This window comes from Bactrocera oleae, chromosome 2, assembly GCF_042242935.1.
Source record: "Bactrocera oleae isolate idBacOlea1 chromosome 2, idBacOlea1, whole genome shotgun sequence".
In the NCBI taxonomy this organism is placed as follows: Eukaryota; Metazoa; Arthropoda; class Insecta; order Diptera; family Tephritidae; genus Bactrocera; species Bactrocera oleae.
In genome coordinates this window covers 21,725,595-21,753,516 of record NC_091536.1, presented here as the reverse complement: position 1 = coordinate 21,753,516, position 27,922 = coordinate 21,725,595, and the positions used below count along the sequence as shown (strand labels likewise).

Sequence of the window (27,922 nt, the reverse complement as noted above, 5' to 3'; positions counted from 1 at the left end):
AACAAACAAAGGTAACCGCAAAAACTACTATTTATTGTTAGTTTTGTTTTCTGAGGGAAGAAAATGTGAGCTGCTAAGACCTTGTAAACTGTTTTTACCGTTAATCATGATCTTGAAATTGAGTATTGAAAGGCCTGGAAATATTATAATTTTGGGACACCCTTTAAATTTTAAATACAGAAGTATTCCAAAATAACGAATATGCGTTTTAACGAAAACCGCTTATAATGAACAGACAAATTTTTTACATTAAGTACCTTAAATAACGAATATATGTACAAGTAGAAAGAGTTGAAAAAAAAACATAGTGCAGAAAACAGAATACAAAAATTAAATGACATGAAAAAACTTCAGAGAAAAACAATTATTTTTAATGTTTATTTATGTTTTGTATTTCTTTCCTTTTCAAATAACACATGGGCTGAAAAGTCCCGGGCCTCACACATAGATGGCGCTAATTTTATTGAATTCATCTCATATTCAAATAGTACTAACCTTCAAAAAGCAGCTGTTGAGATTTCATGACATTCTATTCATTAGTTTGCGAGTTATTGTGCTAAGAGTGACGCTGCTTTTGTTATTTTAAAAACAATGGATGATAATCAGTTTCGTGTTTTAATTTTACCCTGCTTCTTGATGGGAAAAACTACCGTTCAAGCGAGCCAATGGCTTGAAAAGTGTTATGGGGATTCCGCACCATCAGAAACCACAATAAAACGTTCGTTTGCTGACTACAAACATGGTCGTAGAGACACCAATGATGCAAAACACAGTGGGCGTCCAAATGAGGCTGTAACAACAGAAAACATAAAAAAAAATCCACAAAATCGTTCTGAATGACCGGAAAGAGAAGTTGCGTGATATAGCTAACATCGTAAGGATTTCAAAAGAACGTGTTGGCTTTATATTGCATGAGCATTTGTCAGTGAGAAAATTCTGTTCAAAGCGGTTGCCGCGTTTGCTGACTGCTGACCAAAATCAGCAACGTGTTGATGATTCTGAACACTGTTTGGCCATTTTTAACCCTAACAAACCGGAATTTTTGCGTTGTCACAATGGATAAAACCTGGATTCATCACTTCACTCCGGAATCAAAGCGGTTGTCATCTGAGTGGACCAAATTTAGCTCCCAGCTACTATGGGTTGTTCGCAAACCTCAAAAAATGTTCGTCGGTAAGAAATTTCGCTCGAATGAAGAGATTATCACTAAAACTGAGGCCCATTTTAAGGCAAAATACAAATCGTTCTACAAAAATTGTATTGAAATGTTAAAGCGACGCTGGAACGACTGTGTTGCTCTTGATGGAGTTTATATTGATGAATAAAGCTAATTTTGAACAAAAAAACAACGTTTACTTTGTTAGGTGTAAAACCAGGACAATTTTATTGAAGAGAATGATATATTATTACATCATTATTCCAAGATTAGAATGTTTTTACCCATATAAAAAACGATCAATTATATGCTTAAAACGTTTCAAATAAATATTGCGGCTTCAATTCTCCATGAGGGTTGAACAACATTTCATACAGGATTCCGATGAGGTTAATGATAAAGTGGAAGGCAATGACCAAGTTGATAATATGAGTATACCCAAAATGTAAACATAAATGTGCAGAAAAATTTCGAATAACGTGGGAAACAATCCAGTGGCCAAAGCAGAAAAATGTCGATTTCCTATAACTGAATTTCAGGAAGAAGCCATCAAATGTAATCTTAGTATTCCAATGAAACGAACGACGATTAAACAAATTTTTAAATAGATATAGAAACTTATATTGCAGATACAAAAATTTTTTAATCCCATTTTCTTTTACTTCCTTTAAGCTAACATGCTTAAGCGCTTTGAATTGTTTTTTTTTTGGGGTTTTTTTCTTTTTTAACAAATAATTCAATAAACAATGTACTTAACTACAATTTTCGAATTCTTTACTCGTTTTTATTGAAAAATATAGCTCGCTAAGTGAGCACTCGAATTAATGAAAAATTCGATATAGCAAACTAGCCTGACAATTGATGTGTTCGTTATTTCGGAATATTCTATGTATGTATGTATTCTTATTGTCAGATATATACATATATACATATCAGTCTGTTGCGTATATTTTTTATCTTTATAAAATTATCTTACCTATTTATACAATTTTTGCTAGAAGTATGATCTATTGATACGTAACGTTCTTTATTTATATATATACATATATATTTAAATATTTCTCAGTACTCACTTAAATCCTTTCTCGTCATCGATGCCATTGGCTACGCCATTAGTATTTGTTACTTGGTCGTCCTTCTTTAGGCCGTTTGTGTCAAACGCAGAATTGGCCTTTTCTTTGTCGTCGTGAGGCTAAAAATAGTATACAAAAAAAAAAAAATAATAGTCTTATTCGAAAGCAAAATCATTTAAAATTTCATCTATTCGAGAATATCTGTGAATAAATAATCAAGTGGCAGCAGAACTCAGTATGTCTGCCTTGAAACTTACCTTATCATTATCATCGAATTTCAGACTTCGCAAACGTGGCTCAAGGCTGGATAGCGGACTGTCCTTATTAGTGGGTGAACCGCCCAACACATATTCTACCATTTTAACACCCAAACCGCTTGTGGCGTCACGTGGACTGCAAAGGTTACAATTTATAAATATTTGTATGTTTTTTTTTTGTGGACAGTAAGGCAATAAGTACTTTTATATGTGGAAAAATTTTGTTTAATTTACCTTAGAATACCCGCATTGGTGCTCGCATTCGTTTCCGGTGCTTGTGGGAAAGTGCGTGGCCGCGGTGGTGCCAAAATATTTTCTCCCTGTGTGGACCATGTTGAATCCTTCCAAACTGGATGATCGCCAACACCGGGAATGTGTAGTGGATTTAATGGACCACCGGTAACGCCACCTGAAACGGTACCTTTGCCATCGGACTTCTCCCATAGCTTTTTGGCAGTGGATGTGGTGATCTGCAATTAAAAAATATGAACATTAGTTTTTTGAAAGGGATAAAACAAGCTGTATATAAATTAATAAGAAAAAGCTTTACTCTTAAGATCCTGATAATGTGCACTAAGAGAAGGTAAGGGTACTAAGGTTATGTAAATTATAGCGTCTACCAATAGGGATGACCTGGCGGCACTATGTGTTTACGGATTTGTGTCAAGTTTTGCCATTTCATCATAGCACGTGGCACTTTGGTAAAACGTTCTCGAAAAAAACGTTGAAAAAATCTTCATCAAAAAATTCACTTTTCAGGCCCATTTCTGGCTTAATGGCTTCGTCAACAATAAAAATTGTCGGTATTGGGGTGAGTCAGATCCTCGTTTACCGTTTGGTGAGCATTTTGTTACGGCAGTGTCATCGGACTTTGCTTCTTTTAAAATGCCGTTACCAGCAATAACGTGCGTTATAACACGGTGTTAACCGACTTTTTTTCCAGAATTTGATTAAATCGACGCGGATGATCTCTATTTCCAACAAGACGATGTGCCGCCTCATGTCTCATGACTAAACTCGTTAATTTCAAAAAAATGGCCCAGTCAAATGGCCACAAGAATCATGCGATTTAACGCTTTAGGATTATTTTCTCAGGTTTGCGCCAATCAACCAGCAACTCCCGAGGAACTCGAGGAGCACTATAACCGAAAAAAACCCTTTTGACCATTTTTGAGTGTTCGAATTTTAGGCTCCTTTTCGGACCCGATAAAAAAAAGAACAAGAAATATTTTTACCATACATTTTTTTATATGGTTTTCATTGATATTTAAAGAGTACAAATTATTTATCATATATATCAGGACTCCCAGTAGTCCGAAATGGAAATTGTTGAGGGATCCTTAAAGAGGAAGGATGTAGTTATAGCACTACGAGAGGATTTTTGGAAAAAAAAAAATTTCACGAAATTGCGTGAAAAAAATGTTTCGTTATTTCCGTTTTTTGCTGTTCGGAAATTTTTAAAAATATAAAAAAAAATTCCAGAAATCCTCTCGTTGTGCGATAAAGTAATGTATAAAGAAGCTCTGTATAAAATTTCAAGTAAAACGATTGAGTAGAACAGGAGATATCATGCACACCGTTTCTAAAAAAGTAGTTCAGAGGAAAACGACTTTAAAGCTCGCACCGAGTTGCCAGTCCACTTTGTCGATGCATCATAAAATGAGCTGTAACCCCGAAAATAATTGAAATTTCTAAAAATATTTTTAGGGGCATATTCTTAAAGGGTTATACTACAATAATATGCCAAAAAAAATTGGTTTTTCAAAATTTCTTAACCATAATACCCCCTTAAGACTTTTGATAATAAACTTTTTTATACCACAAATACTAACGAATGTTTCATACTGCACGAACTGCAAAACCACAACCGTGCGGAAGAATAGCATATCGTGCAAATAGTCAACGAAGATGCCCGCCAACAAACCTCTTTACAAATACAAACGCATCTGTGTTGTACATACATATGCACGTGTTTACAAAAGTATGCGTAAAGTACGGCACAGCCGATTGAGCCACGCAAAGTCAATGAGCTATGAGAAATTCTCTAATTAAGTAATGTCAATAAAACCATCAACACATCAAAACAACAATAATAACAATAAAGCACATAGTTGAAACAAGCGTGAACATGCGCTCTTATGTACATATGTATGTATATAGTATACACATGAATTTGAGGAAGAAGAAGTTAGATACGCGCAAAACACGAACAGTGACGGATTTTTGCAGTCAACAACTTTGACAACATGCTAATATATATATTACTATTGAACAGATATAAACAAGAACAGTTAGAAAATAAATCAATTCGGAAGTAAAAAAAATAAATATAAACAGTTACTGACAATAACATAGAATTAAATAGAAATAATAAGAATAGGTTCCGAAATAATTAATAATCTGTATTATTTGTTGGATAGATTTCCGATTCGTTTTGCCTGTAATCGATTTCTACAATATTTGTCTTTTAAAATGCCATGATGGTAGTATGCTTTTGTTGTCGTCACAAAAAAAATAGAATCAAGGAATAAAAATAACAGTTATAGGCGTTTACTAAACAATTATAGTGTAAGTATATAATATAAAATGTAGGATATTTGTTAAAACTTGATATTTTATTGTAATTAACTATTAATGCATAGAGATTTTATTAAAACGCCATCATTTGCTGTCCTCTGTAGGGAATTGTGTGTAGAAATTTTATTGAGAACTGTTGAGCGTCGACCTGTACAAAAGACTCTCTTCGGAAGGTTGTGCCGAAAAGTTAGAATGTTGATTAAAAAAGTTGACCGAACAATCGGATTGCTTTTGCTTTAGCGCATATCAATTGGACAGGTGAAGAAAAGAAGAAGTGGCGTATAATTCTTTGGTGCGATGAAACTAAAATAAATATGGTAGGTAGCAATGGAAAAGATTGCGTTCGACGTCCGAAGAAGGCTGAATCGCGTATACACGACAAATACTTTCAAACACGGAGATAGTAATTTCATGATATGGGTATGTTTTTAGTGGTACGAAGTTGGACCGCTGTTGTGGATTTGGCAAATCATGAACCATTACCACTTTAGAATTTTAAAAGATGTAATGCTTGCCTATGCTGAATGGTGCATGTTTTTAGTTTGGCATTGACCCGAAGCATAGCTCGGGTGTAGTCAAGACTTTGCTACATGATCAAAGAATGGATGTTATGACTTGGCCGTCGCAATCTCCGGACTTTAATCATATAGAAAACCTGTTAAATATTGTAAAGGACTGTTGGGAAACGTTAAGCTACGAAATATGGAGCAACTATGCGAAAAAGCGTGATATTCAATATTCAGTCGGTAAAGCGCTAGTGGAATCTATGCCGAAAACGTGCACTGCTGTACTTGCAAAAAGGTTTTGCAACAAAATTCTGTATGCATTTTTTAGTTATAATAGTTGACTATTAACGAGTATTGGTTTCATGATTTTATTTTATTGTCGTTTGAAATTCCTGACACTTTCTTTAAAAGTTGTCTGCTGATAATACTAACATTTTTATGAAGTCATTTTTGCTTTTGAAATGTGTAAAATAAATTTTATTAACTGTAAAAAAAAAACAATTGTTTCCTCCTAAGAATTGCAGTAACCCTTCTTTTTTGTTTATTCTATTTGATTGTCAATACCAGTATATAAAATAAAAATAAAAATAAATAAGTAAATATTAAAAAAAAAATTTAAAAAAAAATATAAAAAAAATATAAAAAAAATAATAAAAAAAATATAAAAATAAATTTAAGAATATATAAAAATTAATATAAAAATATATAAAAAATTATAATAAAAAGTATTATAAAAATAAAAAAAAGTATTAAAAAAATAAAAAAAAAGTTTATATATAAATAAAATTTAAATTAAAAAAAAATAATAAAAATAAAATTTAAAAAAAATAATAAAAATAAAATTTAAAAAAAAATAAAATTAAAAAAAAAAAATTTTTAAATATAAAAAAATAAAATTAAAAAACAATTTTTTTTAAATATAAAAAAATAAAATTTAAAAAATGTTAAATAAAAATAAAATTAAAATTAAAAAAAAAAATTTTTAAATAATAGAGAAACATTTTTTTTAATAATAAAGAAATAAAAAAGTTAGAAACTAGAAATTAAAAAAATTAACGTTCAAAACTTCGTCCCCATATGAATAGAGATATGAATGTGTGTGAGTGCCAAATTTATTTAAAATTTCTTTATGTGTTGTATTATTCATATATAAGTATGTACTAAGCATCTAAAGTATGATGCTTTTAAAACGATAATATTAAAAGCTACCATCAGACAACACAGAGATGAAACAAAAGCCGACAGTGTATAAAAGACGGCTGCAGCATGCTGCTAAAAAAAAAAAGAAAGGAGGCAGCAAAAGGGAAATGATCCAAAATGCAGGCACTGCAGACTACGTTGAAAGGTTTCAATTGTAGTTGACTGGAGTTGACTGGTGTACGAAAAATAGATAATGCGTGGAAAACATAGCATAGCGCATACAAGAACATATACAAGTACTGTCGAGAGGTTGACGTCGAGTAAGAATGTGCATGTCAGCATAGCGAAAGAGAGATAGACGGCAAAAATAATTGCTGAAAATGTAATGGCACTAAGCAAAGAATTAAAACATGAAACCGAAAGGTAATCATGCTAACACAACACACATATTAACACATTACTATAAAGGTTTTTTTTTTTTTAATTTTTGACTTAATTTACAATGACCAAAAAGTAAGCCATGCAGGCAAGAACTTTAGAAAACTATACAAAAAGGGGTGAACTTGTAAGTTTTTGGCGAAGAAGCAGCAAAGAAAACTCAAAAAGGAGGTGTTTAAAAAATTACAAAATTTAATGCTTTTAACTAACACCAAAATAGAAAAATTTATGTTTTACCACCAGACCACCAGACCAAACGTTAAAATAAAATATGCAATATATAATATGTTTCATATTTCTACAAATATACTCATACATACGAAATAACATGGAAGAGTGTAGAACTCTACAGCTAAGCAAACGAAAACCAACCGTTTGATTACAAAACAGCACTTTACTAGACACAGACATGTAAATCAACTCTTTTTAATAAAAGTCGCGCTTGTCGAAATAACTTGGTGGTTTTGGTATACGTCATCATAAATCTGTGTCAAGTTTGACGCTTTGTTTCTTTTAAGTCACACTCAATCAAATCACACGAAAATCGCCTATGCATGTATGTACATCGTTAAGGTGCTGTGAAAATTGCATTGTGTTGCGCCAAACTCAAAGTGTAAGGGGTGTTTTACAAACAGTCAACTAATTGTCGATACCAAACTGATTTAGCGTCTAATTGGGGCATTGCGTAATATCACAAATGTTTTTCGCTTCTAAAAATGGAATTCCTCGCACAACAACAGACGCTTAAATCACAAACGCTGTGCTATTTAATCGACAACTGTATTTTTCAAATTCTTTAAAATGAATTTTCGAATTACTCAAACAGTTAGAACATGATGCTGCCACAATTTTGCTGCTGTCAATTTTGTGCATATAAGGTAGCATCAAAGTCTCTTAAAACCTATTAAGAGAGAAAGAACAATGTTTTCTCATTGCTACATCAATCTTCTCACCAAATCAATTTACCGTACTTTCGGATTCGAATTGTCAATAAGCGCGACTGTTTGTCTAATGATGATGAAGGCGCGTCTGTAATATCTACGAATGAGCGAGTCGCAGTGAATAGAATAAATCTGCAGCGAGGCTCGTGTAGGCAAATTTTACATGAACATTGATATTGAGCATTCGCGCAAAAGTGGAGCAAGCGTTGCGCTTAATTTAGCTAATGGCGTAGAGATTGCAGTTAAGTACATTTAATTTAATAAAATTAGTTGAATCGATCGGAAAATGTTACATTGGTTTATTTAGATAAATTTTAAGTAAATTTGTTTGACAGAAAGGAATAAGTTCAAATGAAAAGAATATTGCTTTGCGGCTAATCGAAAGGCCAATTTAATTTCTTTCATCTATATATTTTCTATATTCATATATCTAAGCTATTAGCTGCGAGAATAATTGAATGAAAAAAATTAATTACGAGTTTTTAACTAAGTAATTAAAAAGGAATTCTCTGCGGTGTATGCTTCATACTTTCTACATCTGATACTAATATTTAATTTTTTATGGTTTTTTTTTGTTTGCTTTGAAAATTCTTGTTACTTTTAGGTTGGTATTAGTGAAAAATATAATAAATAAACTTATAATTCCTAGCCTAGTGAAATGTTGTGATTTGTAACAATTCAGGCAATCCCGTAAAATCGATAAAATTGAAAAATATAAACGATACTTTGTGAGTTCCGGCTAATATTCATAGAACAAATATATAAATCAGCTGAAATGATTTAGTCATGTGCATTTGTCCGTCGGTATATACGCGAATGAGGCACTAGAGTTTTTCAGATATGCACATGTTCTTTTCTCTCCAAGAAGCTGCTCATTTATCGGAAGCGTCGTGCAAAATCAAAATACAGATCTTCATGAAAGTTCTTTTTTCTTCATTGAGGGGGTATTCTAGTGTAGAATTTCAAATCGATTTTTTTTTTCACATTTTCAAAGTTTAACTATTCAAAAATATGTCTACGGGAGGATTTTTGAAAATTTACACTTCATCAGCGGCCAGTTTATAAAATTTTTAACTTTTATTTATTTTTTTATTTTTTTTTGTACTCTTATAACATTAATAAATAACTGATCAAAAAAAAATCGATGGTAAAAATATTGATTGACTTTTTTTTACGACACTTTAAAAATTACCTAAAATTCATGTCTCTAGACAGAATACCCCCCCCTTAAGTAATCTTAATTCGAAAGACTGGAAAGAAGTAGCATAAGGTTTTCCGTTGGATGGTTATGTCTTCAGATAAAGTTATACATATAGTTGCTAACCGAAAGGCAGCTGTGAAGGGCATTATTAGTTAGGTGCAGTCGTTGTTAAAGTTTTTTCTTGTTTATTCTAAAAGTACATATTTCACCCACTTGTCCTGTTTAATTGCCTGGTAATTACATCGGATTTTATTACACACGTTAGTGCTGTCTATTTACGTCACTTTTATAGATTTACACATATATTTTCATTGAACTTTTAAAATAGATATTGCTTCACATATTCAAATTATCTCGAACGCTTCAAACGACATTAAGCGCTGATTTTTGGCTATTGACTAATGAAATGTTTACATATACATATTAATCAATATTGAAAAATTATCAATTTTTATATTCTGAGTTAAAAGTGTAAGGTTTCTGCTTGCTTTGCTGCCAAAAGTAAAATGTATGAAGGAAAAACATTGATATTCAGTGAACAATCTTTTGGTATTACTTAATCACTGAGTCACATTAATGGCTTGCTACATGCGCAACATACACAGGTACATATGGAGTGGTTTTGAAAACTGTTTATTTTTATTATTCTTTTAACCTTATAGTAGAGACACCGACTTTCACTTACGCGTCTCTCCTCGCAACCAAAAAAATTTAACTTTATAAATTCATATAATTTTCAAAGAATATTTGACAAGCAGTGTTGAATATTTAAAATAGTAATTTCAGTTGTTATACCAAATTCCAAAGCACAAGAAGCTAGCGTTGCGATTGAAACAACACACACAATTACAATACATAATAGCGGTTTGAATGTCAGTGGCGCAAACTGCCAGTTATTATAATACTTGTACATTGTGAGTATTCCTTAGCGCATATTCCTCGTATACACATATATACGTAGGTATCATTGTGTTTTCGAAAGCTCTTGTGTTTCTTGTTCTTTTTTTCAACATTTAACTTTTTGCGCTAACTTTTGCATATAAATTTTTAATTTCTTGTCGGTTGAGAAAATTTTGACACAACCGAGATGACACGACATTGTGCTGATCACAGCACGGAGAGAGGGCAAATACGGCGGCGAGAACAAGTAGCAAAAGAAAAACTTGTAGACTTCCAAATTAAGCATACAAAAATACATTTTTACATTTTGATTTAAGGAAGCAGCACACAATACTCAAACAAGATTTTTGTCATTTTAACTTAAAATTGTTTTTTTTTTTTAATTTAGGTGAAATTTAATGTAATATTTATGTATTTATAAATCGTCACCTAAATTGCAAAATTACGTATCATTAAAGAATTCGCAATTGTGTGTTTTTATTGAAAACGATGCTTAACATCATATTACATATGTATACATTAGGGTGGTTCAAAAAGCGAATGTTTTTGTTGTCGCTTCGTATTTCGAAAATCTAGTTATAGACACTTTTAAGGTTCTCCAAGTATGAGCTTGTAATTGTAATGGTAAGGTCCTCCGCGTAACAATTTTCTATATTTTCCTTATTATCAAATGGAAAAATTCATATCTCGCTTCCAACTATGGTACGTGAAAACATATTTCATAGATTTTGTAGGAAATTAAATGCTCTACAAAAATGCTCTTCATAACATTTCGATTAAGTTAAGCGTTTACGAGATATTCGTCGTGAAAAATCAAATCTTATAATAAAAAAAAAAAAGTAACCCATTCGGCGGAGAAACTTTCCCGTTACAATTAAGAACTCATGCTTGAAGAGTCTTCAATAGAAGTGGTTTTTCAATTTTTCACGAACAAAGTACGAAGCGAAAAAAAATGTTTTTGATTTTTTTTTTGACCCACCCTAATACACATACATATGTATGTACAATGTTTTAAACGTCTGCTATCAGATATGATCAAAATTATAATATAACATATGATCAATTATGAGTTCCATTCGTCCATTCGTTTTTTCATTCTTCTACAAACTTTTGAAAACTGATGTTACGTTATTTTTGCATTTTAGGTGACGATATGCAGCCTTGGGGTGTAACATAATTTGATGTTATATAAAAACAAAGAACCACATACATTTTTAACCGCAAAGGTTGGGCAGTCAGTATTCATATATTTTTATTGAATATATGTTTAGTGGTAAATTATATCATAAAATTGATAAACTATCAGTGGTATATGCTCACTGATGGAAAATTATCAAAATAACAATTGCGGTGAAACAAGTGCCGAGTTGTGCTTTGTTTTATTGTTATGCCAGCAACATATGGTAGGCAACACAATTGTGTGAAATATCGGGAGTGTGCATTGCCAGCAAATATTTACTACGTAGGTTGCCTTTTATATTTGGGGATTTGGCAACACTGGTGTTGCAATCGGGCAACTTACAACTTTATCGTAAAGTTTGACATTTTTGACGTTATGCATACTCAGAACGTTTGGACCTACGAGCGTTATTTGTGTTGTTTACAGTAACTCAAAATATTCAGCTCGGCCAAAAAATAGAATTAAATCGCGATTATTTTTTACAACTTTTGACGTGAATTAACTCAACAACAGTGTATCGATGAACTTAAACCAGACCGGTGTTTATCGATGGTATGGTGAATTCAATCGAGGTAGTAGATCACTACAAAACGAATTTTGTGAAGGTCGTTAAAAATCAGTTACTACTCCGGAAACTATTGATGCTGTGGGCAAACTGATAATGCAAGATCGTCATTGGACCTATTGAGAGATTGAGACGCTGATAGGCATTAGTGGCTCTCACACATCGACTGAAGCAACTGCATTTTGGTGCATTCAAAACATCGATTTGATGAGTCATCGAGCGTATAGTCCTGACTTGGCATTTAGTTCTTTTTATTACCGTACGCAAAAAATAAACTAAGAGGTCAACGTTTTTCGACAGTTGAAGAGTTAGTTAGTTGCTGCGTTCAGAACGCATGTTTCGGAGCTACAACAATCAGAGTGATAAAAGTGTTTCGACAATTGGTGCGAACGCATGCAAAAGTATATAGATCTTAATGGGGAATACTTTGAAAAATAATAGTGATTTTCGATTACTAATATTTGCTTTTGACCGCTAATCCCGAAATATAAAAGGCAACCCTAGTATATACTTGTCAGTATTCTTAAAACCGTGTGAAACATATAACACAATCAACTGCACACATACATACATACGTGCACATGTGCCTGTAATTGTACATACAGATATTAACATAACATATCAACAACAACAAGCGAGAGTGTTAAGCAGTAAAATAATTTGGGCAGGAAAGTTTGGTTTCGATTGCTTTGAATAAAATAAAAAATGTGTTTAGCGTTTATGAGAAAATGGTGATAAGAGTGCAAATTTGCATATGCAAATGTTCGCAAAATTTAAACAATTTTTAAGCAATGTTGAGGCAATGTATCGTAATAATGCCAGCTCAGAAAACAAAATTTAAAAAAATGTCAGCAGAAAATACAGCGATTAAAGCAATGCTCTTTAAATTTATATAAACTTTCAAATTCATAAGAAACCATTGTAGATTTAAAAATAATATCTCAAGTCGTAAATAGCTTAGTATGTATGTATATGGTACTCGTACTCTACAAAAATGCATTTTTGACCACTAATATTAATTGTTGACTTCAAGTTTTTTTGTTAAATCCAAATTAAAGGCAGACAAAATAAATATAAATATTATTTGCACTGTTTGCCTAACTGTTAGTGATTATAACCACTCGTTGATTTTAGATATGCTGATACAAAATTGATGGCTAGCAAGTAATGCTTACAAATGATTACTCAATAAGATTTAAATAAACAAAAGCAACAAATCCATACATTTTCACTAAGTTTAAATGCGAATGAAGCAGATAATTTGTAAATTGGCATAAGTTAACTTATTTATAGCGATTTTGCGTTTTGTATGTTGTGACGAATAAATTAAGAACAAAAACAATTGAGTTTGCCCAAAAACCAGTTTAATGTAAGACAAAAAATATACGATAAATAAAATTAATTTAAGTAAAAATATAGCTATATATGTAAATACATGCCAAAAGAGCGCGTAAACCGGTTCAAGCAAGCAAATCGACGACGTCATAGATCGCCGCCAGCGCCGATGCTCCAACAAATGAACCAGTTTGACGGCAGTATCACTAGACGTCCGACTGCTAGGTCGCCCCGCCAATCGACTTTTTCGGTGTCAGCTTTGCTGCCGCGCTTCTGTCCTTGACTGAGACACAGAAATATTCGCAGCTATTGTCAGTGAGAGTAGGCCCAATTTATATATGATATGTTTATATATCTAAAAACACACATACATATATGCTAATAATTTTGGTTTTTTATTCTTATTTATTGCTTTGTCGTCTTTATTTCTTTTTTATTTGCGCTGTTTAGCTGGGTGTGAGGTTGATTTGGCTGCCGCAACTCTCACGGCCGCTGTGGCATATGATGAATGCAGTAGAGTAGCGAGGAGAACTAGTAGCAGCGGATATTATACTCGCACGCACAAAACTGGACGACACGCACGCATACGCACACATACAATCAATATGTAATTCGTAACAAGCTGTCTGTTGACTAACTAAAAAAGCATTGTACGGTAAAAGAGAAGAAAAAAAATGTGGTAATTGCGAAAATACTCGCACGCGAAAAATCGTGCGTCTTGCACTTCACTTTGGTATTGTAAAAATTTCAGCGATTTCATCGCCAAATACTTTTCAATGTTTTAGTTTGCCAATTTCGTGATTTTCTTTAATTTTACTGTTTAATTCAAATGCTTTTAATGTCATGACACAACGCATTGATGTACGAGTATGTATGTATATTGGTGTTTAGAAAACAAATTGCGCGTGAAAATATCGATATTCTAGAGCATTTATTTTAAAATAACTTTTTCACTGGCAAAAACAGTTTGCGCATTAATTTTAAATAATCATTACGGTTTAATATGATACTTTTAAAAAAAAATTTCAAGCGAATTAATAATTTTTCAATAACTTACACATCAATTTATCTTTTCCTATATTAAAGAAGCCTTTTCTACAAAATCGTTGATACCTTTTGATTTGCTCAAAAAGAAGTTCAGTTCAGACGAACTTCTTAAACTTGTATAGGCCTGTTATATATTACGAGTAAACAACGAAATTGGTAATAACAAAAATTGCATTTAACCAACACCTTAATTCCAATTCACTATTTTAATTCGCTACTGTAGGGTAAATTAATGGAAATCGAGTCGCTTCTGGTTAATTCTATAAAACTTCTGTCAATACGAAACTTTTTCTAACCTCAGTAGCTTTGAAGCTCAAGCACTGGTCGTTCGACTTCTCAGTTTCTTTTCACTTAAGGCCTTAACTTTTCGAAATGTGATTGTAAATTGATAAGCCGCACATCGTAGCAGCGAAGACAACAAACAAATGTGAGTTTGGTAACTTTTGTTGCGAAAAGAAACAAAAGTCAACCGAAAGCAATATATAGTATACAAATATATACAAAAATATGTAAATCTACAATATATTTATTGCGTTTGATATAAAAAGTTCGCCAACTGTCAACGCGCTGTCGTGAGTTGGTTGGTTAGGCGTTTTTGCCGGCTGTTGAACATATTTATTACATATTTGAAATCGACTATATATATGTACATGTATGTGTGTGTATTACTTTTCAATAGCTTGTAACATTTTAATAGTGCTATCAAAGGGACAAGTTTATTTCGAAATATTTCTTAATATTATACTTACATGCCCAAAAATTCAGGCAATTTACTTCTTTTTTGTTTCAGCCCCAAAAGTTTACAACTCAACTAGATTTCGGTTGAAGTTTTGCAATTCGGTATTATCGATATCAACTTCAACTTTTTTGTGGTATTACGGTTTCCAACACTGTGTCAGTGCGGTTGACTAGAATATCAAAGAAATACAACTGCTTGCTTGGTAGATGTAGTTAAACATTAGTGCAGTTTTTCGGCAAAATATTAATACAATATGGACGGCGGGTATATTTATTTATAACTATTTAAAATAATAAAATAAAATAAACTATTTTTACTAGTTAAATTATACAAATGAATAGAAAAAAACAAGATTACAACAAATGAAAAATAAGAAACTTTTTGAATTCGAGGAAATATGCAGAAACTAAAACCGTAAACCCGTATACCGTATCAGCTGATACGATCTATCTTATGAGAGCGCAATGTAACATAGCATATATAAATGAACACTTTTTCTCAGCTGATTGCTCTCTTACTGAACGTCTGCAAAACCATGTATACAAATTGAGCATTGGAAATATTGTTCAAATGTGTACGAAAGAGCACAACTTGTTTTTACGTTGTCGCTACGGGCATAACTGTTAAAAAATTTCGTTTGTTACGGACGGTAAGTGCGGAAGAGCGGCACGTCGTTCACTAATTCCAGTATAAGAGTATTAATTTGAAGTTCATACGGATTAAAGGAAAATTATTTCAATTTATTTGTTTTCGAAGTAATTAGCAAGTTCGCGTGCAACCGAACATTTTATACTCTCGCAACTTGGCAAAATTCTATATTAAAGGAAGCATTGATCCGATTCAACCCATTTTTGACACAAAGACATACTATTATCGAGAGTTTCATTTATTTATTTTATTATATGAATTTCAATTACATATCTTACACATTGTCAGACGGTGCCACGCCCACTGTCTAATTTTGAACGCACTTACTATAAAGTCATGTCATACCATCCCAGAGATAAAATTTAATAACTCTGGCGTGTATAGTGCTTGATTTATCGTGCTTTTAGTAGTTTTTAACAATACCGTTATATGGGGAGTGGGCGGGCTTGGTACCCGATTTCATTCATTTTCACACTGTCGATAGAAGTGCTAAAAATATTTATTCTCAGTGAATTTTGTTATTATAGCTTTAGCGGTTTAGGAGATATGCACATTAAACCTTTTTTGGGGCGGAATTAGTTTTAGGTGATATAAACAACCGTTAGGTGAACAAAACTATTATACTCTGTAGCAACATGCCGCCAGAGTATAAAAAATGCTAATAATAATTGAAATCGAAAATTTATGTTAGAAATTGAAATTTTTTTTATATTGAGCTTAGACCTTACATTACATTATGAAAGATTTTAAATACTTTAACGAAAACATAAACACAAAAAAACATGCTCTCTTATACAGCAAAAGGAGACAAATTTTGAAGAATAAACATGATATAAGGAAAAAGTATACGACAACGGTCAACAGCTGGGCTAACCTCAATCAAGAGTATGTAAATACATGTTAATGTTTTATATATGTATGTATATACCGGCATGAAAAACTGTTAGTTATACATACATGTACATATGTACTTGTATATAGGAAAGCGCTAGACAATTTTTGTTCTTTTTTTAAATCGCATCAAAGTAAAGGGTAAAGAAGAAGGCATAAGAGAAACTAAAAATGTTTAAAATGTGCAATGGTAGCATTCTTTGAAAATTAACTTAACGCCATGAAAAAAAAGAACTGGCAACGTTTATGTCTATATGTAGCAGTTGCTTTGTAAATGCGTGTGTCGGGAAGTTAACTTGGTTGTTTTTACAATTTCCAAAGCCCCTCCCTTGATAGATGCTCAGTTATTGGAAGAATGTCACACATTTATCCACTTAATCTGTCAACAACATTATTGCATGACGAGACTTGTATTGATTTCAAAAATGGAAATGAGCAAAAAAAAAAAACAAAATAAAAATAAAATATAAAGAGGCGAAGAAATGGCAAACACGTGGATATTTATAGCGAACAGGTCCAAAGACCCCGCTTAGGAAAGTTCCAATGCCCCAGCAAAGATGTGTTGTATAGAGAACACAATCGGCAAAAGACCAATCACCAATACATACTAAGCTATCCCAAGAATTGGGGTGTGTGCAACGCTCATAGCAATTGGTAAAGTCATGTGCGTTAGTGCAGTTTTAGTTTGCTTCCATTCAAAGGTAACAAAATAGTAGCACAAATAGGCAACCCATGGAACAGTGAGAACAAGTGCATGTGCTTTTAAATTTGTATCTAGAATTTTTAGTAGGTATGTTTATATTTGCTTATATGCATATGGAGATGTACATACATATGTTTGTGTGTTGGTACAACATGCAAAAGTGACATACGAGCATGTGTGTTAACATACGCGGTTCTCACTACTTACGCTGGTGGTGGTGGTAGCCATGTCGGAAAAGCGATTCACTTGAAATCGGACAAATTACATACATACATATATACATATGTAACATATATATACAATAAAAAATATGATTATTGTAAATGAAAAAAGAATGAAGAGCTAAGTTCGGGTGAAACCGAATATTTTATTCACTCGAAATTTGAGAGAATCCATGCTTGAGACAAATTTTCATTAAAAAATGTTTTAAATAATAAAATTTTGAGTATAAATTATGACAGAGGCAATAAAAATTGAAAGGTTTAGTCACATTTCAACCATTTTTAGACCACAGGTGGCGTGCCGACGTATCGTTTAAGCCGATATCTTCTTTGGTGGTTGATATATATTATGTAAAGTGAAAGAATCAGTTGGACCTTGTAATTGTGTTACATGGGAAGTAGACGTGGTTATAGTCCGATATTGTTCATTTTCCACTATAACAAAACAATAGCAGAAAAATATGTATGCAACATATTTGATTGCAATTGAACGTGGGCAGTGCCACGCCCATTTTCCAATTTTTAAACCAATAAATGTAAAGCCTTGCTGTACCATCCTTACTGTAAAATTTACATTTTGTAGGCGATGCAACAGTTCATTGCACCTATCTAATTGAATTACAAACTTTTCCTACAGTGCACATACAAGTCTGTATACTGTATGTACATATATATGAAGAATGCTTGTACTGATGTTAGTTAAAGTGTTGAGGTGGGTAATGGTGACAAGTTATTACTTTGTTTAATGCTTAGTTAAGCTGTTGCCATTTCGAGCTGACTTAGGTGTTGACAAACGCAAGTAAAAGCACAAGGGGTTACCCACTCTGCACATACCTAGACTCAATAATATACTAGTAAACTACTTAGTCTATGTGATATGAGGATATACTCGTATAATATAATATACAACAGACAAGTGTAACATACAAGTACACTTAATACAAATACATATGTACATATATACTTACACATTCTTGCCATTAATACTTTGTGTTTTACATCTATAAAGCCCCCCTACTAACTAATTTTACACGTACATGGAAATCGATATTCTTTTAATCATACAAAACCAAAAACAAACAGAAATTTATATAACCGGGAAAAAATCGGAGCACAGCGACAATTTAGTAGCTACTCTCTGGCACTTTGACTTTTTGCTGCAACACTTTACTATGGCTTAAGATATCCTACAAGTATGTAGTTCAACTTGAGGCCGAAAAGAAAAGCGCACACCTTACCGGCTTCAAATAAAATCAAAATTTATATGAAATATTTTCGAACATGGTAGTAACTACGTAGGGGTGGAGAATTAGAATATAATATTTAACCCTTTTAACTTTTTTACATTTCTCAATACCTATTCTTTTCTTCTAAATTTAGCACTCCCACTCTTTTTATTCACCAGAAACGTTTCGATATTTAAGAAAAAGTAACCAATTGGCAACAAATTAGAAATAAAACAAGAAAAAATGTTAACTTCGTTTGCACCGCAGCTATAATACCCTTCACAAATACAAAGGTTCCTCACAAGCACTTGATTCCGATGCTATAGTGGACCGATATCGGCTGTTCCGACAAATGAGCAGCTTCTTAGTGAGGAAAGATGGGTGCAACATTTCAGACCGATAGCTTAAAAATTTAGGGACTAGTTCGCGCATATACAGACAAACAGGCGGACATGGCTAAAACAACTCATTTATGTATATATTTTATAGGGTCTCCGATGTCACCTTCTAGGTGTTAAAAACTTCGTGGAGAACTTAATTTACACTGTTCACGGTATAAAAACAGTAGCATCAAGCACACCTGCCTCTCATAATAAAGTGTAGGCTCCCTTAGGGATGAGCAAGTAATGTTGATCAACCGGTTGCCGAACACAACTGAGTTGAGTGCGGCTTTTTGTGCGAAACATAATGAGAATTGTATATACATATGTATATATGTATAGGTTTGTATGTATATACGAGTTTAGAAAAAAAAACTACTACTCGTTTGATTGAATCACTGACTGAATGACTAACATTCTGGTACGCTTGATTAGCTTACTATTTTAAATTTGGAAACTAAATATGAATGTGTTGTGCAACACTTGGTGTGCCTATCCCTGAAATCTGTTTTATTGCCCCTTTCTACCAGACTGTTGACTAGCAAAAGCATATTTTAAATAAACATCAAGCAAAGGCTGTTAAACAACCCTCTGTTATTCACAACCACTTTACTTTTACCACCGGCATTCTTCGTATTTTGAATGGACAATTTTCAATTAAAATAAATACTTTCCGGTTTCAATTAGACGAAAGGGGAACAATGTGGATATGTTTGACAGATATAAAGTCCACATATCTGTAGTGTATACTTATGTGTAGTAACACCTCGGTCAAATTAAGAACAGAAAAATAAGTAATAATTAGAAATGAAGAATATATAAAAAAAAAATGCCTAAGCATATTTCGACTTAACTATTTTAATATACATGCATTATACGGTGAACAAACCGATGCCTGCGCAATATTTACTGTATTTTCTGACCCGTCAACGCCTCTAACACAGACTTATAGACCCATCCCTGTAAACCTAAATTATGAAAAGAGGCATATGCCTGTTCTGAGACGATATCCAGACACCATCACCTGGAACGCAATAGGAGGAATCCACAAGGCACCCAACCCAAAGGCAGAAAAGTTGAAGTCAAAACAAGAGGCTAGCACAAGATCGTAATAAATGGAAGAGAGAGCCTTTCGCTTCCCCGCGTATATATACAAGTATATACGGTAAATGGTCTTACTTGAACTTTACAGGTTTATTGTTGGTGTAGCGGCAAAAACATACTTGAAGTAATTTGAAGAAACGCTGCTGACTTTACAGCCATTAGCCGGCTAAAAATTCGGTTACATAGATCCGATTGTCATGGGAACGAATTATTATATTATATAACATAAGAAGATACAGAATACAGAGTTATTATATGACCTTCTCAGACATTTAACATATCTTTAAACACAGATTCCGTTTCGAATTTGTCACACAATTTTATAGAATGATTTTTTATTGATTTACTCTAGTACTTATGTGCGATATACTTGAGATATGTTCACCTCAAGTAATTTAAAACGTATTACACGTATTATTAATTGGGAAACTAGTCAACAAAAACTAATTTCTAAACCCTATAACCGCAATAACTTGGCAGAGAAAGCAATATAAAATATTAAACTTTTAATTTGAGGGGCGTTTAATCAAGTTAAAACTAAATTTAAAATTTAATGTCATACAAAAATATTGAAATTAAGAGGGTATGCTGGTTTAGAAATTTTAAAAAAGCGTTTTGCTTTTTTTTCGCATATCATTGTAGTATAACCCTTTAAGAATACGTCCCTTAAAAGATTTTTTTACATTTAAATTCTTTTTGGGGTTACAGCTCATTTTGTGATGCACCGACAAAGTGGACTGGCAGCTCGGCGCGAGCTTTAAAGTCGTTTTTCTCTGAACTACTTTTTTAGAAACGGTGTCCATGATATCTCAAGTTTTACTCAATCGATTGACTTGAAATTTTATACAGAGCTTTTTTATACATTATACTATCGCACTACGAGAGGATTTTTCCGATTCGGCAAAATAAAAAAGCAAAAATTTTTTCTGTTTAATAGTATAATTGATTTGTACTCTTTAAATATCAATAAAAAAAATATATTTCTTGTTTTTTTTATCGGGTCCGAAAAAGAGCATACAAATTAGGGCTCCAGAATACCCCCTTAACTCGTCACTCCTCACTGACTACATTATCACTTGCTTTTAATAAAAGTATTATAGTAATATTATTTACCATCTCTTGTGAGAGCGCGACATCCTCGGCGTTACGAGCGTCGAACATAAATTCGTGAAGTAATTTCATCATGGGTAAAGAAACTCGGTTAGCGCCTTAAAATAATTATATCTCGTTGATGTTTTTTTTTCAATCACTTATACAATTTTAATTTCGAAATTAAGATCATATAGCAAATATAATATAACAGACAGATAAAATATTAATTTAAGCTGAACTCGACGTGAATGATAAATTTACATTTAACTAAAATAACAAAAACAAAAGTATTATGAAAATTAAAAAAATTTATATTAAAAAAAATTGCACTTTTTCTTAAATTTTTTTCACTTTTCACAAAAAATATATATGTGTACATATATTAAAATGTTTTCGCTATTTTATAGACATAACACTTTTTAACAAAGATTATTAATGCTCATATACTATATAGGCATTGGGCGAAATAAAAAATTCTGCCAGCACTCTCTAGACACATGAGAGAGTGTTGAATTTTTACTTCACTTGTTTTGTAGTTGCGGCACTGCAGCTGTTTTGCAAATAAGGTGTACCAATCGGTAGTGCAACAGGAGTAAAAAAGTTAAATCAACTGCCAGCATTGCAGCGGAAGAGAACGAGATTTTACAACTGTAGAACAGACACTATTATAGTATACATACATAGGTATTCATTCTACAAACACTGAAGTTATAACTAACAGGTACTGTTCATATATCAGTACTTTTACGTGTAAACCTCGTTTGTTAGTGATTTATCGACACAAAGCCACAAGGGTCATGCTGCTCCCTCGCTCGCTGATTTATCTATTGTAATTTGCGCGTGCGAGAGAGAAAGCGCTTGATTAGGGAGCGTTTCTTTTATTATTATTATTATTTTTTGTTGGTGGTACATGTGATTTCTGTCACTATAGCATATATGCACAAAATTATCACCAAATTAATTCTCACATATCTTTTAAATATTCACAAACACTTGGTCATGTATATATGTATATATATATCTGAGACTTAAATATTTAATAATATTTTCACAATCGATGCATTTTCCAAAAAGAAATCTTGAAAATTCACTTCCACACACATACAAAGATTATTCCTACTTGTAGCACAGCGAACTCTCAAGAAAATTTAAAAAAAGAAAATACCGATCTAGTCGTGTCATTCAAAACGAACAGCGAGAAACCACGCCAAAAACTAAGTTGATGCGAAAACTTAGCGAAATTATGATTGCAGGCAGACGCTAACAAAACAAGACTGAGACCAGCTGGCGCGGTGCCAAATTGCCGGTATGCGGTTCCACAGGCTGAAGTGAGTGTGGCGAGCAGACGCATTAGCGCGTTGAGTAAAAGAGTGCGGGTAGAGAGTGTATCTGAACAATGCCAACCATACTACTTGTATAATAATAAGTGCGAGCATTAGAAAAATACACAAGCAGACGGAAACGAATAACGTGCATACCAAATTTGCGAGCATATATACAGCTCTTCATAGAGTGAGAGACAGATCCACAACGAAAAACTTGTTTATTGTAATTTCGATAAATCAACTGCCAAATCAAACACGTGTAGATATAAAATCAACGTAGCAAGCGAACAAAACAAACGAGGAAAAAATAAATAAAATAAGCAAATGATTAAGTAACAAAAGCGGTAAAACTTATGAAGTTTAACAATAGTAGCAATGATAGAATTTAATAGAAACACGCACACGTTCTCCGTTAATTTCCTCATCTCAGCATGGATTTCGTAAAGGGAATTCGACTATAACAAACTTACTTGAATTTGTAAACCATGTATCATTGGGTTTTAGGGAACATAAGCATACGGATGTTATATACACAGACTTTAGTAAAGCTTTCGATAAAGTAAATATCTCGATTCTCATACATAAACTTGATCTGCTGGGCTTTCAGCCAAGATTCCTTCAATGGGTATCTTCCTATCTTTATAATAGAACACAACGAGTGATATTTGAGGATACACCTTCAGATACAATTAATGTTTCTTCTGGTGTTCCGCAAGGTAGTCATCTTGGCCCGATTCTGTTCTTGTTGTTTATTTACGATATCTCTTCAGTAATAGAATTCTCAAAAATTTTATTATACGCTAACGATGTAAAGCTTTTTAAATCATACACTTCAACTGAGGAAAGGTGAAAGGTGAAGGTGAAAACAGACTTAAACAATTTGGTTGCATGGTGTGATAGAAATGATTTGCCATTGAATCTCAATAAATGTAAGACGATGTGCTTTTCCCGTAGATCTGTGCACCCCTCTTCTTATGTAATAAAACACCATATTCTAGAGCAAGTTTTAAACTATGTTGATTTGGGAGTTAATATGGACCCTAAGCTTAATTTCAGTCTTCATATTGATACCATGGTCTTGAAAGCAAAGTTTTGTTAAACGTTGGTCTAAAGAATTTAGAGATCCGTATATTACTAAAACACTTTATACAACTTTGGTTAGACCTATATTGGAATATGGCTCTGTGGTATGGAACCCTAGCTACCAAATCCATTCTGACAAGTTAAAGTCGGTTCAAAAACAATTTTTACTTTTCGCTTTAGCGCATTTCCGATGGGATGCTAGGGTAAGTCTACCTCCATACACTAGTCGTTTAAAACTTATTAATCTACCTACACTTTCTAGTCGTAGGGAAATGCTTGGCATAACATTCTTAGTGAAACTTTTGAATGGAACTGTTTGCAGTTCTTTTCTCCTGTCTGAAATTAAATTGAATATCCCGGTTCGCCTTTCGAGGCAGTTTAGACCTTTACTGCTAAAATCCTGTAGATCAAATTTTGAACTAAACGAACCATTCCGCCGTATAAGTATGTCATGATTTTAATTCTCATTCCAGCACATTTGACTTATCTGACTCACTTTTCAAAATTAAAAAGACTTTATTGTTTTCTCTTAATAAATGAAAATGTAACAATTTATTATATTGTTATTCAAGATCTTAGCTGTTGAAATTTTTATTTTCTGAGCAGTTTTAGATCTCAACACTTAAAAAACTCTCTTGCCTTTTCTGACTCGGCTGATTCCGCACGTATGCGGATTGCGCCCCTCGCGTCGGTTGGGCGGGAGGAGGGTAATCGTTGGGTTATTATTATTATTAAAAAGTCTGCGGCTATCGCTGTTCGAACAGATATATAATTAAGGGGTTTCCTCGAGCAAAAAACGGCCTATTTTCAATAATTATTTTTTTTGTTTTAAGTAGCTGTAACATAAAAAATCTTTCGTTCAAGATCATGTAAATTATATCTCGAAGACCTGTGTAAAATTTCATTAAGCTCGGTTGAGTAGTTTGCGAAAAATCTTGGCAACCGACTTTAAAAACACAGTTTAGAGAAAAACGCGTTTAAAGTCTTAAGAGACACTATAAGAAGCTCAACTCGAGCAAAGAGAAATTTTCAAGGCTGTAACTCCAAAACGATTATGAGCAGAATATTGAGTGCAAATACTATTATATAAAAAAAATATTATAATTTATTTAAACAAACTATCTCCACAGGGCTTCGAAGTAAAGACAAATACATACAAGTATATACTTATGTATACTACGAAATTGTAAACTTATTTACTCACTTTTCTATATTTGATTAGTACACTGCTCGTTATGGGTAGGGTACTCGTTATTTCACTTGCTATATTCATATAGAGCTGTTCTAACGTTAGTTATATATTATATAATAGGATATATGTACAACACAGATACAATAATTGAAACTCGCTTTACCATCGGTTTGTCAAAAGAATGAAGAGAATAAACGGCAGCAATTAAAAAAAATCATCAAAGTTCGTTGTACCGATTGGCGTTACGTCTTTCAATAAATGAAGCTGTCCAGTAAGTATTGTTACCAGCATATTCTATCAACTAAAACAACTTTGATATGAAATTTATCTTGTCTTGTCACATTCATATTCATATTCATCTCTTTATGGTAGCGTGATAATAACCTTGAAATAATTTTGTGAATTATTTTTTGTACGCCGTCAACTTGAAAATGTACAGAAATAAGAAATCGGTGACAGCAGAAAATTATATACAACGCATATTTTCTGAAAGCTGATGAAGTTAGTTCTAATATACATATATGCATATGTACATATGTATGTATACATGTTATTCTTCAGGGATAGACAAGATGAGTTACATAAACGATCGCAGAGCAGCTGTTTTTTTTTTCTATTTTGCATTTTCTGCATTTCTACCATTTTTCCTCAGAAAATAAAGTGGAGCTTGACGTCGTTGATTTTTTAGTTCTTACTTTACTTGTTGTATGTGACGCTTTGAAGGGTACAGAGGAGCGGAAGTTTCATTTACATAAGCAAAAACATATGTACATACAAGTATATCAAAAACCTTATATTAACTCGTAAAGGAGCTAACACAAATTTTTGATTCAAGGTTTCGATGTGTATTTACATCATCATGATACATCAAATCCGGTTTTTTTTCTTTGAAGCCAGATATCTGGTTGATTTATTTTGGTACGACGGAAAAACTACAGTATATGAAATAAATAAATATGGTATAAGTTTTATTCGGTATTACCGTTCGAAGTCTGTTCACTTTCGAAATTTTATCATTGTTTGAAAATCAAAAGTAACTTCGGTTAATAACGTTAAAAACTAATGTTAAGTACTATTAAACTAATTATGGTAAACTTCACATTTCAAACATTTTATGACATTCGACAATAGAGTAAGTCCAACATACACACAGACGCAGTATACACTAAGTCTAATTGGTTTTAGATACAAGTGTTTAGGTTCGTAAAATGACCAATTCATAAAATATCTATCAACATTATGGCATAATCGCTGAGCATTTAAATTTTTTTAATTTGACATAAGCAATTCACTGGCAATTTAGCTGAAGTAATTGCCGACAATGCTAGATTGGCGGCTAGAAAGGGATACAAAAAAAAAAACAATGAAAAAGTAATAGAATAGAATATGTAATAAGCAACAAACAAGAGTTGACAGGAGGTCGATTACCAGCATAAAACAACGATGAGAGGGAGAGTCAAAATAAATTAAATTTTTTGCAGATATGAGTACAGAGCGGGCCCCATATCCACTGTATAAACACATGGGCATAGAGGCAGCTTGTTAACAAGAGATTAAAAGGCCCCGAACGTGATCTTCTCACAGAATGGCCGAGCCAGTGTGAACGAGCGAGCAAAAAATACATTTGAATAAAAATGCTAAAATCGACGCTAACACAAAGGTTGAGTACCGCTCTGGGACCTAGGTCGCTTAATATATTTGTATAAGATCGGAGACAAAATGAGCTTATTGATTTTTGTTTACCTCTTTTGCGCTCTGTATAGATACATATATGCACATACGTATATGTATATTTTGAAAATAATAAAAAATAGCGTAAAATCACCAACAACAAAAAGTCAATGAAATGCAAAGTAAAATGCAAAACTGGATATCTTGACAGCGTACATACATATGTACAAAGGAAGGAAAACACGTGCAAATACTTTTAATTTTAAAAATAGTTGAAGAGTAGAATGTAGACGTGTGAAATGTAAGATAAATAAGTATAAAAAGAAATTATGTGTAAAAAGAAGCTACAAACAATTACAAAATGTATGTATATATATTATAATTGAAATCGGAACTTAATAGCACTCAGCTGTTTATCGTTTAAAAAATAATCCGAGAAATGCATGCTAGTAGTTAGCATCAGCAGCTCCATTTAAAATGTAAATAAATAAACAATTAAACGTTTTGTTTTGCAGTAAATGCCGGCCGGTACAAACCGATCTGTTCAAATGCTTACTCACCGGCATAGTGCCGGCAAAACATCTCGCATTCATACAAAACATGTGAATAAGCATGCATGCGGGTACATACAAATGTTATAAATACATACATATAGTATCTATACCCGCATGTATGCATGTATGATTGTATGCACAAATATGTTGTATATGATATATTATCATGTTCGATTTACATGTGGGGAAATATGTATGCGTGTTTGAAAAAGTTAAATAAAACAAAGTTAAATTTCCCAAACTAGTAACAATATTAAAGCATTTTCATCTTAACAAGTTTTAACGAAAGCAAATATACTTGACATCTATTGCCTTGGATAATTGCATGAAGACAGCTGCTATATGAAGTTCAGGAAAGGAACACATTTATTTCAATCGCCGAGGTCATAAGCCAATGGCTAGAAGATCATAAGACAGCATTTAAATGGCGACATATACATACTTACATACATATGTTTAGCTTCATATATAGACACTTAAAACTTTGAACGACAACCGATCTTAATGAGATATAATTTTTTATGTTACAACTATTTAAAAAAACAAAACGTCGAAAATTTTTCACCAAAATTCGAATGTTTTTTGTAAAAACGTTTGCCAAAAATACGATTTTCACTTTTTTGTTTTTTTCTTCGTTCAATACCTAGTTTATGGTCTAAAGTAAAATATGTATTTTTTTTTTTACTTTTCATGATTCTGTAAGCAGTTCCACTGTCAACGTGGAGGCAAATTTTTTCCGAGAGACTGTCGGATATGACGTCGCAATGGCGGAGTTTT

The 27,922-nt window shown here is 32.6% G+C and overlaps 1 protein-coding gene across 3 annotated transcripts in view; it reads right to left on the bottom strand.

Moving 5' to 3' along the window:
• Nucleotides 1–27,922, bottom strand: part of pum (pumilio) — a 369,798-nt gene that overhangs the window by 325,382 nt on the left and 16,494 nt on the right. For 2 of the 3 annotated variants that reach the window (XM_036377471.2, XM_036377472.2), the window contains 3 exons: nt 2,721–2,956; nt 2,487–2,622; nt 2,230–2,348 (listed from right to left, as the gene is read on the bottom strand). In XM_036377471.2, the coding sequence (XP_036233364.2) occupies nt 2,230–2,348; nt 2,487–2,622; nt 2,721–2,956 (491 nt within the window). Of the gene's footprint in view, nt 1–2,229; nt 2,349–2,486; nt 2,623–2,720; nt 2,957–21,341; nt 21,556–27,922 lie in introns of those variants that run through there. The other variant, XM_070111626.1, reaches the window with a different exon arrangement.